The sequence below is a fragment of the Necator americanus genome, chromosome X, assembly GCF_031761385.1.
Source record: "Necator americanus strain Aroian chromosome X, whole genome shotgun sequence".
NCBI classification, from domain to species: Eukaryota; Metazoa; Nematoda; class Chromadorea; order Rhabditida; family Ancylostomatidae; genus Necator; species Necator americanus.
Genome location: NC_087376.1, coordinates 11,084,361 through 11,100,733, shown reverse-complemented (window position 1 = coordinate 11,100,733; position 16,373 = coordinate 11,084,361). Strand labels below are relative to the sequence as shown.

General features: G+C 45.4%; 3 protein-coding genes across 4 annotated transcripts in view; 2 read left to right on the top strand and 1 right to left on the bottom strand.

Annotated features, from left to right (window-relative positions):
* Window positions 1–161: 161 nt before the first annotated feature.
* Window positions 162–959, top strand: RB195_022306 (uncharacterized protein; the record flags this gene model as incomplete). Its single annotated transcript, XM_064209385.1, has 1 exon — window positions 162–959. One exon carries the CDS (start codon window positions 162–164, stop codon window positions 957–959), a length of 798 nt encoding a protein of 265 aa, XP_064065266.1.
* A 215-nt stretch (window positions 960–1,174) lies between these two features.
* RB195_022305 (uncharacterized protein) lies at window positions 1,175–2,023 on the top strand (the record flags this gene model as incomplete). The annotated part of the gene is made up of 1 exon (XM_064209384.1): window positions 1,175–2,023. The coding sequence occupies one exon, from the start codon at window positions 1,175–1,177 to the stop codon at window positions 2,021–2,023; it is 849 nt and encodes a 282-aa protein (XP_064065265.1).
* A 1,380-nt stretch (window positions 2,024–3,403) lies between these two features.
* The window catches only part of RB195_022304 (uncharacterized protein), a gene marked incomplete at both ends in the record, with an annotated part of 20,250 nt that continues 7,280 nt past the window's right edge, over window positions 3,404–16,373 (bottom strand). For both annotated transcript variants that reach the window (XM_013436167.2, XM_064209383.1), the window contains 7 exons: window positions 3,404–3,511; window positions 6,007–6,095; window positions 6,166–6,265; window positions 13,121–13,225; window positions 13,399–13,493; window positions 13,571–13,769; window positions 13,832–13,928. In XM_013436167.2, the coding sequence (XP_013291621.2) occupies window positions 3,404–3,511; window positions 6,007–6,095; window positions 6,166–6,265; window positions 13,121–13,225; window positions 13,399–13,493; window positions 13,571–13,769; window positions 13,832–13,928 (793 nt within the window). The remainder of the gene's footprint in view (window positions 3,512–6,006; window positions 6,096–6,165; window positions 6,266–13,120; window positions 13,226–13,398; window positions 13,494–13,570; window positions 13,770–13,831; window positions 13,929–16,373) is intronic.

The window sequence follows — 16,373 nt, the reverse complement described above, 5'->3', positions numbered from 1 at the left end:
CGGACCATTGCCCTCTTCAAGGAAGGTTTTTTTTTCGCACGGAGGAGAAAAAGCCGCGAAGTTCACAAAGCGAACTCCCAGAACTATCATTAACTGTGATCTCCTCGCTACGTTAGCCGGCTTTTGGGAAAATTCCGCAATGGACAACATCGACGAGGTATATGACCGGCTCGTTGAACACCTTCACGACTGCACGAAGAAGGCTGAGAGTTCTAAAAAATACCAAGAGACACCTGTCTCTTGAAACTCTTGAGCTGATATGCCAGCGTGAAGCAGGCCGAGCCGCAGGGAGCCAAAAACTCACGCCTAAGCCCGCAATGCTTTGCAGAGAGGCGATAAAGGAAGACCTTAAGAAGAGAAGAGCACAAGTGCTGTCCGAAGCTGTAGAAGCAGTTAAAAGCATCCGCTATGCCGGTCGAGACTTTGCCAGTTGCAAGACGAGGATGACTGCTCTCCGGAACCCGAAGGGAACAACCATTGCATCAAGAAGGAGGATGAAGAAAATCATCTACGACTCCGAAGTACAACATGCTATCATTTCGGTAAGAAATCGTACGGCACCCGGTCCCGACAGAATAAGACCAGAATACCTGAAGAGTCTTCCGCCAGTAATCATCAACACTCTGGTGAGGCTCTTTACACCTTACCTGTCGGAATGCAATGTTCCTAAACAATGGAAGACCAGCAAGACCGTGTTGTTGTATAAAAAGGGAGATCCACATGACGTCGGCAACTATTGCCCAATCTGCTTACTGCTTGTCATGTACAAGCTCTTTACAATAGTGATCCTTAATAGGATTGAAAAAGTCTTGGATGAAAGACAGCCAAGGGAGCAAGGAGGGTTTCGAAAAGGATTCAGCACGACTAACCATATTCACACTGTTTCGAAACTCATCGAGGTATCACGAGTACAAGATGCCGCTCTGTCTCACCTTCATCGACTTGAAGAAGGCCTTTGACTCAGTTGAGACGAAAGCGGTCATGGAAGCTTTGGACAACCAAGGCGTCCCTACTCAGTACATAAAGGTACTTCGAGAGTTGTACAGCAATTTTACTACCGGAATTTCGCCATTCTACAAAAATATCATTGACGTGAAGAGGGGGTACGACAAAGTGTTACAATTTCACCCAAAATATTCACAGCCACCCTCGAGAACGCAATGCGAAAGTTGGAATGGGAGTGAAGGTTGATGGTCAGCAGCAACACCATTTGCGCCTTACTGATGACATCGTACTGATAACACCTAGCATCAGCCAAGCGGAACGAATGCTGACCGAATCCGACGAAACATGTGGATGCATCGGTCTTCAGCTGAATCTGGACAAGACGATGTTCATGCGGAACGGATGGGTCTCGGATGCCCCATTCGCGCTCAACGGAACGAACATATCCGAATGCACCAGCTACGTTTATCTGGGTCGGGAACTAAACATGATGAACGACCTGACCCCCGAGCTGGGCAGGAGGAGACGAGCGGCTTGGGGAGCGTACAAGAGCATCGAGGATGTAGTGAAGAAGACCAGGAACACCCGGCTCCGTGCTCACCTCTTCAACACCACCGTACTTCCTGCTTTGACCTATGCTTCGGAAACCTGGGCATTTCGCAAGCAGGAAGAAAACGCGGTGAGCGTCATTGAACGCGCAATTGAGAGAGTGATGCTAGGAGTATCCCGCTTCACGCAATTGAGGGACGGGATTAAAAGTTCTCTCTTACGTCAGCGATCAAAGATTAGAGACGCCGCCGCGTTTGCCAAGGAAAGTAAAATAAGGTGGGGCCGACACGTGATGCACTTTAACGGCAACAGTTGGACCAGAGCCGTGAGAGACTGGGTTCCCCGCAATATTAGGCGCACTACAGGAAGTCCGCCGACCGGATGGTCAGATTTCTTCACAAAGTCTTTCAAAGAACATTGTGATACTCTTCGTGTCCCACGCGAAACGAGGAACCACTGGGCGACACTGGCACGCGATCGGGACAAATGGAAGAATCACTGGCGTCCGCGCGATCAGTTCGAAGATTAACGAGGTTCAAAGTCAAGGTGAAGGTGAAGGTGATACATGCATTGGTTCATGTGTGCGAGCTCTAGTGATTGGATATAATTAGAATTCTTGCCTTTCCTGTATGAATTGTTCCGATTTTTCTATAATAATTCTCAGCTGTGCTCAGTTTTGAACTGCAAAGATTGCAAGTTTTCATGTGTTTTTACAAAAAGGTCATTTCTTGCGATTTATTCATTAAAATTCCTTCAAATATCAAGTGGATATGTTTTTCAGGAGGAATAGATCTATTAAATGAGGTTGATTTCAAAAAAATTCTGTATCAGTCAAATTTTCATCATAACCTCCTTTATCCTCTATGGAAGGTTATTGTCATCTAGGCACCCCGACCCACCAGATACCCTAAGACACACATTGAACTACGGCTCTGTGTTATCGCACTGATTACTACATTTGAATAAAATAATGGAATAGAATAACTACAGAGAAATAAAGATACAAAATAAGAAATAAATAATGGAATAGAATAACTACAGAGAAATAAAAATAAATAAATAATGAAAAATGGAATAGAATAACTACAAAGAAGTGTTGTACCCGCAAAGCATTATTCTTCAGCACTTTATCTTTTATTCTCAGAAAGTTTTAGAGATTTTCGAAATTTGTTGATTGGCACGCGATTGGGAAAAATGGAAAAATTTACAATGTTGGGTTGGTTCCATGTTCGCCAAATTACGGCAGTGTAGTTAGCTCGTACAGTATTTTTTGCGCAGAGAACCAAAATGATCTTTGTTGATCTGATCTTCTCTACTGATCTTTTATTTCTGCCACCTTTTCCACTTCTCCAGAGCCTGAAAACGTAACGACAAGTGTGAACTATCTATTGAACTCCTCATCGTTTGACAACACATTGATTAAAACAACAGGGAAAACAGCCCACACTAGCGCTCACGTTGATAAAGTCGGAATGTAAGCGAACTGCCGGCCGGATCTAGAAGTTGTGCCGCTAGTAATAAACAATAACATCCACATTTGACTCAAATCCCGAAAAGATCTTGATGAAGAGCTAGTTAGTTGGTCACGGTGATGCACAATGTGATTGTATTTTCATGATTTGTACCAAATCTTCTTGCTGGAATCCAAAATCCTTTCGCATGACAAAGTCGTATTTGCTATCTTGAGAAAGGTAACTAGTTTCTTGGCAGCATCTGCGATGAACACCAAATGGGGTGGACGGTAAAATGTTTACATTTAAAAGAACTGAGGCCTAACTAGAGGGATCCGTGCTCGTCGCACAGCTATGTGGTGCATCCCCAGGTTGTGGACAAGGAGAGGTGGAGGAAAGTAGACAGACAGCAAGTTTGTCAGTGTTCCACAGGCAGATTTAGAATTTAGAACGGCTCCCTAGTATTTTTGTCCAGGATCGAATTTCCTTGTGAGTATAGGAATGACAATACATGGATGTGCGGACGTTGCCGTGTATAGATTGTACTTTGCGGACTGGCCAAGAGCCTGCAAAGGTTAGTGGTTATAAACGGGTGATATGATTAGTCTCTTCAACAAATAAACTCCCGATCTTTCGAAACCAAGAAACACGCGAATCCCCAGTGTTATCTCTCTCCTCTCCTCCCTCTATTAAAAAAAAAAAATCAAATTCCTGACTCTTATTGAAGCACGTGTTTGGCAACGTTTGAGAAGAAAGATCATCCAACCAGTCCGAACGGCATAGGACTACGATGACAATCGTTCTATAATGTAAAATACAGATTCCTCCGTACGACGCAATATGCACGGACACTCGAAGATCAGGATAACCTCAATCTTGGGTAACTGGACGGACTCATTGTGCTAAGAGCTGTTCACAGTCATAATTTGTACCGCACATCACACTGGCGGAATTTCGAGACGAAGAATGCGATAAAAATTCCGAGACAACATTTGAGCAAATAAACAGAGTAGCATGTTCAAAAAGGCTGAAACGAAGGGATGAAGCCACTGAAAATTGCCTGCGGCATTATTGAGGTCCTCCTTTCGTAATTTATGGAACAGGAAGCAACTTGGACCATTGGGATTCTAATCACAAATATACATAGTTCGTAAATGGTACTGTAGATTTTATCATTCTTTTTCAGCTTTCACCGCAACGTTCTTATCCGAAGTTTGTGGAGCGCGACAAAACCTGCCTGGTAGAGTATTCGAAAGTGACTTAATTGACTTAATCGGCACGCTTATATTAACGCCTGACGCAATTTCCCGTATCTTCGCCGAGAGTTGTCTTTGAACATAGCTTCCCCCAATCCTCTCGGTCTAGAGCAAGAGCTCGCTTAAAATCCATCCATTCGTGAATGTTCCACAGCCTACGAGACTCAACGTCTCGCGTGAACTGCCTATCGACCTCAGTGACACGAGTGCGCATGATTCGGTAAACTTCGGAACTTCAATATAATTGAATGGAGTTTTTAGCAAAGGTTCCATGCTCCCTCTAAGAAAAAAAACAATAGGCAATCTTCGATAGGGCCAAATAGAAGAAATATTGATGCCAAACGAACTAAATACACAAGGACAGATGACACACGTGTTCCAGAGTTCAACAAAAGATTATGGAGGATTTACAGGCGCCCGCTCGATCAATTCTAAGAATAACGCGAGTCAAGGATAAGGAATATAGTTGAGTCAAAACGACATGAAGCACGGACCGTTGCGCAAGCGGCAGCGCTGGGAAGCGGTGCGGTGGAGACAGCGGTTGGAATCGAGGTGGGACCATGGCGAACTGCAGAGGTGTGTGGCGGTAGCGTGGATCCTTACACGATCCCAACCGCTACGCTCCACCGCTCCGCTTTGAGCGCAGCCGCTTGCGCAAATGTCCGTGTTTCATGTCGTTTTGATCCGACTATACATACTCGTGTCGAAACTACATGAAGCGCGGTGCAGTTGCGTAAGCGGCTGCGCTCAAAGCGAATCAGTGGAGACAGCAGTTAGAATTAAAGGCATCACCCCACGAGTCTGAGGTGGTGCAGATTTCAGGAGTATTCGTATACGGGATGGAAGACTACGTAGAGGGGGGTCATTCCGTCCATTTCTTCCTAATTGTCGTAAAAAACGGCCCAGAAGCTACGGCTTCAGGGGTTTTGGCGCATTATTTTCTACAGGTAGTTTGACTGGAGCGCGCCAGCCCTGTGCGGCGCCGCATCTTCCGGGCCGTTTTTTACTACGAGACTAGGAGACTATGGAGAGGGGGTGATTCCGTCCATTTCTTCCTAACTGCCGTAAAAAAACGACCCGGAAGATGCGGCGCCGCACAAGGCTGGCGCGCTCCAGTCGAACTCCCTGTAGAAAATAGTGCGCCAGAACGCCTGAAGCCGCATCTTCCGGGCCGTTTTTTACGGCAATTAGGAAGAAATGGACGGAATCACCCCCTCTCCATAGTCTCCCATCCCGTATACGAATACTCCACCTGAAATCCGTACCACTTCAGATTCGTGGAGTGATGCCTTTAAAAAGGAATCGCGAAGTGTAGCGATGGGTGTTGCTAGCGAGGGCTCCATCGCGTAGCTTCTAACACAGCCGCTTACGCAAGTGCATCGTGCTCCATGTCCTTTTGACCTTTCTGCACATATATTCCTTCGTAGTCTAAAACTCTCTGTAATCGAAATTTTACAGAAACAATAATTTTCTGGGCGGGTGTATCGCAGTCGATAAGAGGTTCGAATGCGATAGTTCGGAACCACTCTAAGACCAACCAAACCCTTTGTGACTCCGTGGTCGATAAATTGGTAGCACGCTTGTCAGAGAGGTAAAAAACAGAGACTTGACACACCGCCTGGCCCCGCAGGTCACTGTGTAGGTTGTATACGCGTTCATAAAGCGCAGACGCCTCTGAATTCAAGTCTATCGTGTAAGCGCATCCTAGAGGGACTGATTCACGGAACACTTTATTTTCTATCTTAGCAATTCTCACTACATCTACACGTTTGGCTCTAAGTGGAGTAAAGAAACATTCTCGATACCTTTCGCTTTGAATAACCAGACTGTACCAATATGGCGAAATCTCCGATTTCATGTGGAACTTCGTGAACAAGAACGGTGAGCATCGTCACTGAAATGTTTGTTCAGACTAAAAGAAGATGGGAGAACCGAAAAAGTGAAAAAATTGCCGACTAACGTACCAAAACCGATGGTGGTTCCTGCTACAAATGAAGCACCAATGGCTAAGCCGTCTGTAAAGTTGTGTGCAAAATCCGCCACAAGATTGAGATAAGCAGCTACCTCAAAATGCAGAATGATTGAAAGAACAGTATGAATCGCCTATTGTGTATTTTGCCAATTTTAATAGCAAAGGAAGTCGTGATAAAAGTGTCTTCTTTGTAACTTGTCGCGCTGTTTTTATTTGTTCCGACACCTCTGATAATCGCTTTCTTCAAGTATAACTTTGAAGACCAGAAACGTAGCTACGATAGGGAGGAACCGGCCCTTCCTCAGGTGAAGGCGCCTAACTCGTGGGGTGTAGCTCAAGTGATGAGGATACCTTCGCCAACCATCTAAAAGTGAAGGGTTCCTTTTGAAAGCCGTCCAAAAGTGAAAATGTGTCCCTTCGCCAACCGTCCAAAACTGAATGGGTCCTTTTGCCAACCGTCCAAAAGTGAATGGGTCCTTTTGCCAACCGTCCAAAAATGAAGTGGGTCGGAGCACCGGGTCCGTCTATCGCATCTAAGACCGGAAAGATGAAAGACAACGAGATCAATTCATAGAAGCAAGACTTTTTTGTCTCTCTAACACAGTCCAGACACTCATTGCATACAATGTCAAGAAACCGTTCTTTACAGCACAGCTATAACCATACTGTCGCATTGTATGAACCGGAAACAGTGACTCGCAGAATGGCTAATTCGTTTAAAAATGAATAGAAAGGAAGAGTGCATCACCATAATCAGTGTACCTGGCTCTGTATCAAGAAATTTGCGGGTTCTAATCTATGGGTTCGTACGCAAGAGCATCATAACTAAAGTTAGCGAAATAATTGTTTTCGCTAACAGAACGACAAGACTGTTAAGATAAACACGGAGATTTTCTTTTGCTCTTGGTTTGATCTCTTACGGGCAACCTGTTCTTGATGAAGCAATTGGGAGGACTTGTTGGAAATGTTCTACCTTTCCAAGCTCGGACGAGGGTTTTGATGCCGACGTCAGTCATAAGAAAAAGTATCAACAATCTTGGTTCTTGCATCACATATGTTGTCAACAAGATCCCTCCTTTATCCCCTTCTTGCTGCTTACGTTAGTGACTGTGACGAAAACGAAAAGGAAAGCACACGCTATCCTAACTATCAACAGTCTTTCCAGTCAGTTTCCCATCACTTCTTGTTGTTTTTAGCGTGAGGATTGAGCGAGAACTGACTTTGATAGAATCGAAGAGGATTATCGCTCAAGTCCTCAAAGTAACAAATGACATACTTGACTTAATCGGCGGGCTGATGTCATCGCCTGACGCGATTAACCGCACCTTCGCCGAGGTGTGCCGTTCTTGAACACAGCTCTTCCCAACCTTCTCGATCTTCTGCGAGAGCTTGCACAGAATCAATCCATCCAACTGCGAAACCTTACGTCTCGCCTGAACTGCCTACCTACGCCGAGTGTCCTCAGGTCCTCTTTCACCATCTCAGTCCAGAACTTCCGTTTTCGGCCAGGTGGCTTCTTCCAGCTCGAACCCGAGAAACTCCTTAGAACTCATTGAACAAGGCGATCTGCCGGTCTCCTTAATATATGACCAAAGAAGCGGAGATGATTTACTTTAGCCACTTTCGATGGCGGTGCAAGATGTTAATATCTTTCCCGTGTCATCCGCTGGTATACCACATCAATTTCAGCGTAAACGTCATGACTGTGGTATGCCCTAGGCCAAAAGTAGCCAAGTAGCAGTCTAAGCAGCTTTCGTTCTCTACAATCAAGCCTCTCCATCACCGTAGATGGTGCTGCCCAAGCCTCCAATCCGTAGAGGGGAACGGTAAAGAGGGTCCCGGCGGATTCTTCGCGAATGCCTCCGAGACATAACGTGCCCAATGGATATGCCGGTGGATACGCGAACATATCTCGACGAGGTCACGCTCCAATCGTTCATGAAGACGCAGACAACCGCCATAGATGTCCTTCCTACCATAGAGACGCAGATAACTGCGCAGTTACAAGGAAATATGCAAAGAAGAGTGGTGTGAGCTGTCGAAATGACCGAATAAGTCAAAAAATAATAGATAGATAGAATAGAAATAGAATAGACGTTAGATAGAAGTATATGGGATTTTGTATGGTGTTCTAATAAAGAACGGCGGTGAGTTTGTCTTTATATCACCTTCAGAAAGTCTAGAAATCTTAACAAATTTGAACTCTTTTTCTTCCTGTAGGTTCCAAGAAGTCAGAGATACAGAAAGTCCCTCTGTCCAGAAATAAGTTAGGCTACAAAAAAGCTTGGGAGTTATAGGATAAAGTTAATTCATATTACTTTTGAGTTACTTTTGAGAGCTGGAATGTTCCGTTTTAACGAAAATTTTTATGCATGTAATTTGAAGCTATTAGGTACATCCTTATCTCAAACTTCACGTGAGGATTTCTCTTGCTTCTGGTACGATTACTAAATTGAGATCACCTCACGTTACAAAATTGCAGTGAATGTGTCTGATTCTCCAGAACAATTCAACAGATGGTGAATTATATCCTAGCCGGTGACGCAGAGTATGATTTATGATTAGCGGTAGGTAAGCAGAGTCAGTTATTTAGGTGCCAACGAAAGTGAATCTCTTTAGGATACGCACCATCGCTAATTGCCCTGACGAGGCATGACCGGGGCATGTTGGAAATTGCGTCGGGACCCTCTTTACACGCACCCTCCGTACATCATGATGGGGCGAATTGCGGATAGGTCGACTCGCAGCTTGACTTCGTTGGTGATGGGGGTCGACCACAGGCATTTCGTTAAGTAGTTCAATGCAGAAGGGCCTCATCGCATCTTTGCTGAATATCTTTCTCGTAGCTGCCGTTGTTCTTCAGCGAACAGCCCAAGTAACAAAACTCATCGACGAGTTCCATGGGATGTTCGTCCACCCTGATCTCCATTCTCGAGATCTCGAAGAGATCCACATCTGCTGGCATCTATCAGGGCGCAGACGTAGTCCACAGTTGAAGCCACCTCCGATACAAGGTTGACAACATGTTGAAGTTTCGTAGTGCTTTCCGCGAATATAAGCGAAATTGAACAAGAAGGGTCCTGCCACTGCCCCTTGTCTTACTCCAGTTACCACCTCAAACGGTGTTGTACATCCGGCTGGTGTTTGAACTGCAGCAGTAGTTCGTTGATTCATGTCATTAAGCAAGCGAACGAACTTTCCTGGAAATCATTCGTAGTTGTTTCGTATCTTGTCACACGTGACTCCTCCGTCTTGGATAAGTACATCTGATGAACTCCACATGAATTGCCCAATAAAGCGAATATTCTTTCCCACGACTGTTTATAGACAAGGTAGATGTTCGCTAATATCATCGTCTCCGCCAGATTTTCCATCCCTCATTTTTTCTAAATACAGACTAGAGCCTCTGACTCTTGTCGCTGGCTCTTCACTGACCGCGGTGTTTGTTTGTCTTTAGGCGTGGAGGAAGTTCAGGGACTGACGGTGCTTGACAGTTCAGCAAAGTGGAGGAGACGACAAGATATATATATATATATTGACTTAATTGACTTAATCGGCGGGCTGATGTCATCGCCTGACGCGATTACTCGCATCTTCACCGAGGCCGTTCTTGAACACAGCTCTGCCCATCCTTCTCGATCTTCTGCGAGAGCTTGCACAGAATCAATCCATTCGTCGCTACTCCTGAACTGCCTATCCACGCCGAGTGTCCTCAGGTCCTCTTTCACCACCTCAGTCCTTCCGAACTTCCGTTTTCGGCCAGGTGGCTTTTTCCAACTCGAACCCGAACATCGCTGCAGTTGGCAACGGGCCCACCTCGGTTCCAACTGCTGCCTCCACAGCGCCGTTTCGAGCGCGTGCGCAAATGCACATCAACTACACTCGTGTTTCATGTCGTATTGACCCGACTATACTTTAGCCACTTTCGATGGCGGTGCAAGATGCTGATATCTTGCACGTGTCATCCGCGGGTATACCACATCAATTTCTGCGTAAAGGTCTTCATCGTGGCACATCCTAGGCTAAAAGTAGCCAAGTAGTCGTCCAAGCAGCTTTCGTTCCGTGCAATCAAACCTCTCCATCACCGTAGATGGTGCTGCCCAAGTCTCCGATCTGTACTTCATGATGGGGCAAATTGCGGATAGGTAGACTCGCAGCTTGACTTCGTTGGTGATGGCGTCCACAGACATTTCGTTAAGGAGTTCAATGCAGAAGGGGCCTCAGCGCATCTTTGCTGTACACCTTTCTCGTAGCTGCCGTTGTTCTTTAGCGTACAGCCCATGTAACAGAACTCATCGACAAGTTCTATCGGTTGTCCGTCCACTCTGATACCCGTTCGAGGTCTCGAAGAGATCCACATCTGCTGGCATCTATCAGGGCGCAGACGTAGTCCACAGTTGAAGCCACCTCCGATACAAGGTTGACAACATGTTGAAGTTTCGTAGTGCTTTCCGCGAATATAACAACATCGTCAGCGTACTCGAGATCGGTCAAGAGGCGCTCTGATGGTGTTAAAATGATATCGGCAGGATACAGATCTACTGTTCTTCGCATAATGTCGCTGCATAATGTTCGTCGAAATTGGACAGGAAGGGTCCTGCCACTACCCCTTGTATTACCCCAGTTTCCACCTCAAACAGTGTTGTACATCCGGCTAGTGTTCGAGCTGCAGCAGTTGATTCATGTCATCAAGCAAGCGAACAAACTCCCCTGGTGCTCCGTCAGCGCGAAGCGCATTGAGAAGACAACCTCAGTGAGGAGAGGCGAGCGCGGCTTCAAAGTCCAATACCTTCGAATACCGCTGTCAGATTTCGATCACTCTTTCGACGATGAACACATGGCCAACCGTAGGTCGGCCAGGACGAAAGCCAGCTTGCTCGTCGCGCTTTGTTCCTTCGTGACGTTTAATGAGTCGGTACAGGACAATCCGCTCCAATATCTTGTACATAACACGAAGCAAAGAGATTCGTCGATAATTCCTAGGGTCCGTGCTGGATAACTTCGTGTGGAGGAGAATTATGATAGCGTGTTTCCAATGATCAGGTATCCTTTCGTCTACCCGTATTCAACGGATGATCTTTGTCATCTCACGAATCCCAGACGGAGGAAGATATTTTAGCACTTCTGCGCAAATCACGCCGTCTCCACTTCCATTTTTCATTCTTTGAATACAGACTAGAGCCTCCGACTCTGTCGGTGGCTCCTCGTTAACCGCATATGCCGGCTTATGAACGTGTTCGAGTTCGGGAGCTAATGTTGTTTGCCGGTTCAGCAAGGTCTTGAAGTGATATCTCCAGATTGGAAGGGTTACTTCACCGACAGCTACTCCATTGACAGTGTTAAGAACAGGAGAACATCTCTTCATTTTGCCGCTTTACTGTTTTAATAGAGCATACGCTTTCCACCGGTTCTTGTCGTACCACACCTTTTCAAACTCCATCGCTCTTGACGTCCACTCGTTATGGTGGTCTTGTTGCAGTTGACGACGCAGCTTCCTTTTAAGACGCTTTTCCTGTTTAAAGTCACCAGTGCTGCGCGCGACACATATAGAATTGAACGTGGATTTCGTTTCCGCAGATGCAAATGCAAACTTGTTCCGCGGCAATAGAACCGGGGGCGTTTCCCTTGTAGCGCCCTGGATGCACTTTGTGAAGGAGTCCGCATCGCTAAGCTTCTTTCTGGTCCGTACTCCAATATGAATAGACATACGGTGGCGGAATTTCGTTCTGCATTCTTCATCTTTCAGACCTGACATGTCGATTTTCGGCTGAAGAGAAACTCGTCGGTTTCTCTTGTGGACCCGTATCTTGAAGGTGAAAAGAACTGGACGGTGGTCAGAGTCGAACGCGACGTCCCAAACAGCTCTAGATTTTCGGATATCTGACTGAGAAATGTTCCTCATCAGCACGTAGTCAAGCTGAAGCTTAATAGTCCTCATCTCTCGCTTGCGCTGTTCTTTAGGCGTTAAAGGGTTGACCCCTGCCACGTGAGCTGATGGCGCGATGATTCCTCTTAAACGTGGAAGCGATAATGAGGTCTGTCTGTTCACATAAGTCGACCAAACAGTCACCGTTGTCCGACGTGCGTTCCAGTGGATCTGAATGAGAAATGTTCCTCGCCAGCACGTAGTCGAGCTGAAGCTTAAGAGTCCTCATCTCTCGCTTGCGCGATAATTCCTCTTAAACGTGGAAGCGATGATGAGACCTGTCTGTTCACATAAGTCGACCAAACAGTCACCGTTGTCCGACGTGCGTTCCTCATCTCTCGCTCGCATAATAACATTTTCCTAGCACATCGGATTGCTGATCGAGTTCCATCTTCGCATTTGCGTCGATTCCGATAATGACCACCTGTTAGCTTGGTATTTTAGACATCAACGCATTGAGTTCATCATAGAAGGCGTCCTTACCTTTGTCCTCCGCGGTTTCCGTGCGTGAGCATTTACTATCCAGAGTTTACGTCCTCTGCGATCCTGCAGTCGTGCAAAGGCGCATCTAGACGACGCTGAGCCGAATTTCTCCACCAGGCTGTTGTAGTCGTTCCTCACAGCTATCGCGCAGCCACCTACTCTGTCCTCATCAGCATCGCCGCAGTATATGGTGTTATTTTCGATGCTGATGACGGGCCGATCTTTCATGCGTGTTTCGTGCAGTGCAGCAAAAGGCACACAGAGATATCGCAGAAGTCTGGATAGGACGGCTTATTGGAGTTTACTCGATAGTGTTCGGCAGTTCAGCGTGACGAAACGAATGGTTGTTGCCAATGAATCCATGCTACCTTCAGGCAGTTGACCTTTCAGGTTATGGGCTTTGGCGATGTGCTGGACGACAGCACCTTCTTGCAAAGTAACAGATTGTTGCATCAATGAGCAATGCTTCATGACCTACGCAACACAACTAATGGAAATTCAGCAGGAAAAAGAAAAGTTCCTGCTCGAAAAAGGTCACCTTGATCATCTTGGGCTGGTGCTCCTTTTCTAACGACTTAAGATCTCCCTCGAAACACTGTGTTGGTTTCCTTGAATCATCCCACTCATCATCGGAATCTTTAGCCTGAAATTTATACAACGAAAATCACACACTGGTGAGATAGACTTGCAATCCACACTCCACTCAACCCTCTTTACATGATTTAGTCACACTCTAAAACATGACTGTCATTAGAGGTTTCGATGCACCACTGATCCAATCACATTACGAAGTACACAAAAGTAATGGAACGCCACCTTTTTCTGATGAGTTGGTCCATGACTGTGACCATGACCATTCTCTCCCCGTATGATTCGTACTACTTTTTCAACCATTAAGAATGCGATAATACCTAAAAGCTTCATACACACTAAATCCGTCACTGCTCTTCTTCGATCACTTGGAAACTTGGAGAATCCCTAAACCTACCACCGAGCACCCATCCGCCAATGTGCGTATGGCCGTGTGAGTGGCTATGTGCCCCTTCATGAGCATGTGAATGTAAGTGAGAGTGCGATAGAGCAGGCATAGCATGTGGAATTAAATGCAAAAATGCATCCCCAAGAAGGCCTCCAGAACCAAATGCAAGTAAAACTTTAAGCCAGTTTTTGTTTGAAGATGAGTTGTCCTGAATAATCCGAAGTTTTGCTACAAACGACAATAATTAGATGCATCCAAAAACGTTCTCACCTGTATAGGAACGAAATAAAGAAGAAAGCAAGGTGCTACACTGATAAGCAAAGTGGCACCAACTGCATACGTCCAGAGATGAGGATTAGGAGCACTCCTAAACCAAGCACTGTGGCTAGTATATACGAATTTGAACGACAACTTGGGAATACTTGGCATTTTAGAAGCACCCGAGCACTGATCTTTCAAAAAGATTAGGCCATTTTTGCATGTCAGCTCGATCCAGAAAATGAGAACAAAAGATCGAGGAGCCCTCAGCTGCAATGGGAAAAGCTCGACATCCTCAGATTGTTGAGTCAGCGTCAGAAAGTTGGAAACGAACTCCCACCCCCCCCCCCCCGAACCATGCGGATATCCTATAACATCACGGCAACGCTGCTACTGAGGTAGGCACAACGATTTGGGCTTTTTTGATTTTTGTTTCCGGGTGTAATATCCTAGGGGATGATGACTTGTTCTGGATGAGGCATTTGAGAGGATATATTGCAAATGTTCTTACTTTCCAGGCTCTGACGAAGGCGACAACGCCGAAACGTTAGCCGTAATAAATTTTGTTAACAACCTTGGCTGTTGCTTAAATTCGACTATCAACAAGTTGCAATCTCTATGGAAAGATTCAAGGAAAGTCGAATTTTCGCACTTCTGTCAAATCAGTGTTTTTATCTCCCCAGACAAATCTGGCACCAATTTATCGATCCCGGAGGGATGAAAGGCTTGGTGAGTACTAGGGCGGATTCGAACCTCCGATCGATAGTTCAAGAAGCGGAACCTCTAACCGCTACACCACACCCTCCCCATTGTAAAGCATAGTGCCCGGCAAAGCTGGCATTGCCACAACTTATCCATAAACGTCCGATACGGATCGTCAGTTATTCGAAAGAGTCGATATACATTGCTAGATTAGTGTTGATGAGGACACAACTCCTACACTGTCCAAACTCCTACACTAGTTAATCTTACTAGGCTGCACCATCAGATCTTTAGTGATCGCTTCCGATGCAAGCATAACTGCGTTTTAAACACAGAACGTCATCCTCCCATCCTTCCTGGCACCACCATACCAGGCGTTCCTCTGGAGTCAAGAGACTCTTTCTTATTATTGCAACGTACATATAATTTTAAAACTAGGTTACCGGCCTCTAGTTCCATGAATTTTAGGACAACGTTGCATCCTCCCGTAGTGAATAAGTGGAGCTTATATGTCCTCCCTTGCATCTCCCAGTGACTTGATTGCAGGCTTTTGGTCGAAACAACGAGTTCGTACCTCTGTTCATCTGTCTCTCACAGACATAAGGTCCGGTTAGCCCCTATCCGTCACTTGGGGACGTCCCACGTAGCATCGCGACTAACCGGTTTTGATCTACAGTCAAATAGACCCGTGGAACTCCTTCATTAAGGATTCAAAAATCTCACTTCTGTCAGGATTTGATCCACAACCGTTTTAATAAAATCAACCACACACCAGGCTGCGCTGAAAACTAACACCATGCGCTTTTCACTGAGTCCTTCACCAGAGTACATATTTGCTATTTTAGTAGACAGATGGATCTTCAATATTTTGAAATGGTCTTAACGGAGCTGTGCCGAAGCGATGTGCAAGCTACGAAGAAAGTGGGGTTAAGGTAAAGAGGGTCCCGGCGGATTTTCCGCGAATGCCTCTGAGACATAACGTGCCCAGTGGATATGCCGGCGGATACGTGAACATACATCGAAAAGGTCATGCTCCAGTTGTTCATGAAGACGCAAACAACCGTCTTAAATGTTCTTCTAGCCACAGAGACACGGAAAACTGAGCAGTCACAAAGAAATATGCAAAGAAGAGTGGTATGAGCTGTCGAAATTACCGAATAAATCAAAGAATAATAGTGTTAGATAGAAGTGCATGGGGTTTTGTATAGTGTTCTAATAAAGAAATGGAGTGAGTTTGTCTGTATATCACTTCCAGAAAATCTAGAAATCTTACCAAATCTGAACTCTTTTTTGTCCTGTAAGGCCCTGTAAGTTCCAAGAAGTCAGAGATACAGAAGGTCCCTTTGTCCAAAAATAAATTAGGCTACAAAAAAGCTTGGGAGTTACAGGATAACGATAATTCTCATTACCGTTACTTTTGAAAGCCGACATGCTCCGTTTTAACGAAGAATTTTATGCACGTAATTTGAAGCTATTAGATACATTCTTATCTCATATTTCACGTGAAGATTTTTCTTGCTTCTGGTACAATTACAAACAACGATTACATGCTCGAAATTCCGCCGGGACCCTCTTTACACGCACCCAAGAAAATGAACTTTGCCCCCTACGATCATCTGACGGTCAATAGGAAATCACAGCTGGTTAGTTATACCTCTTAACTGTGGTAGCAAGTTAATTTTTTGAAGGGATCAAAATTTCCAATTAGTTAAGTGCCTTTTAGGCGACTTATTTTCCAATTCATTACCACCACAACTTTACCGCCTCATTTATAATGCATCATTTTCGTTCAAGTAATTTAATGAATTGTCCTCATATTGACAGCTGACTGTAAATGCCGGACTTGACTTTC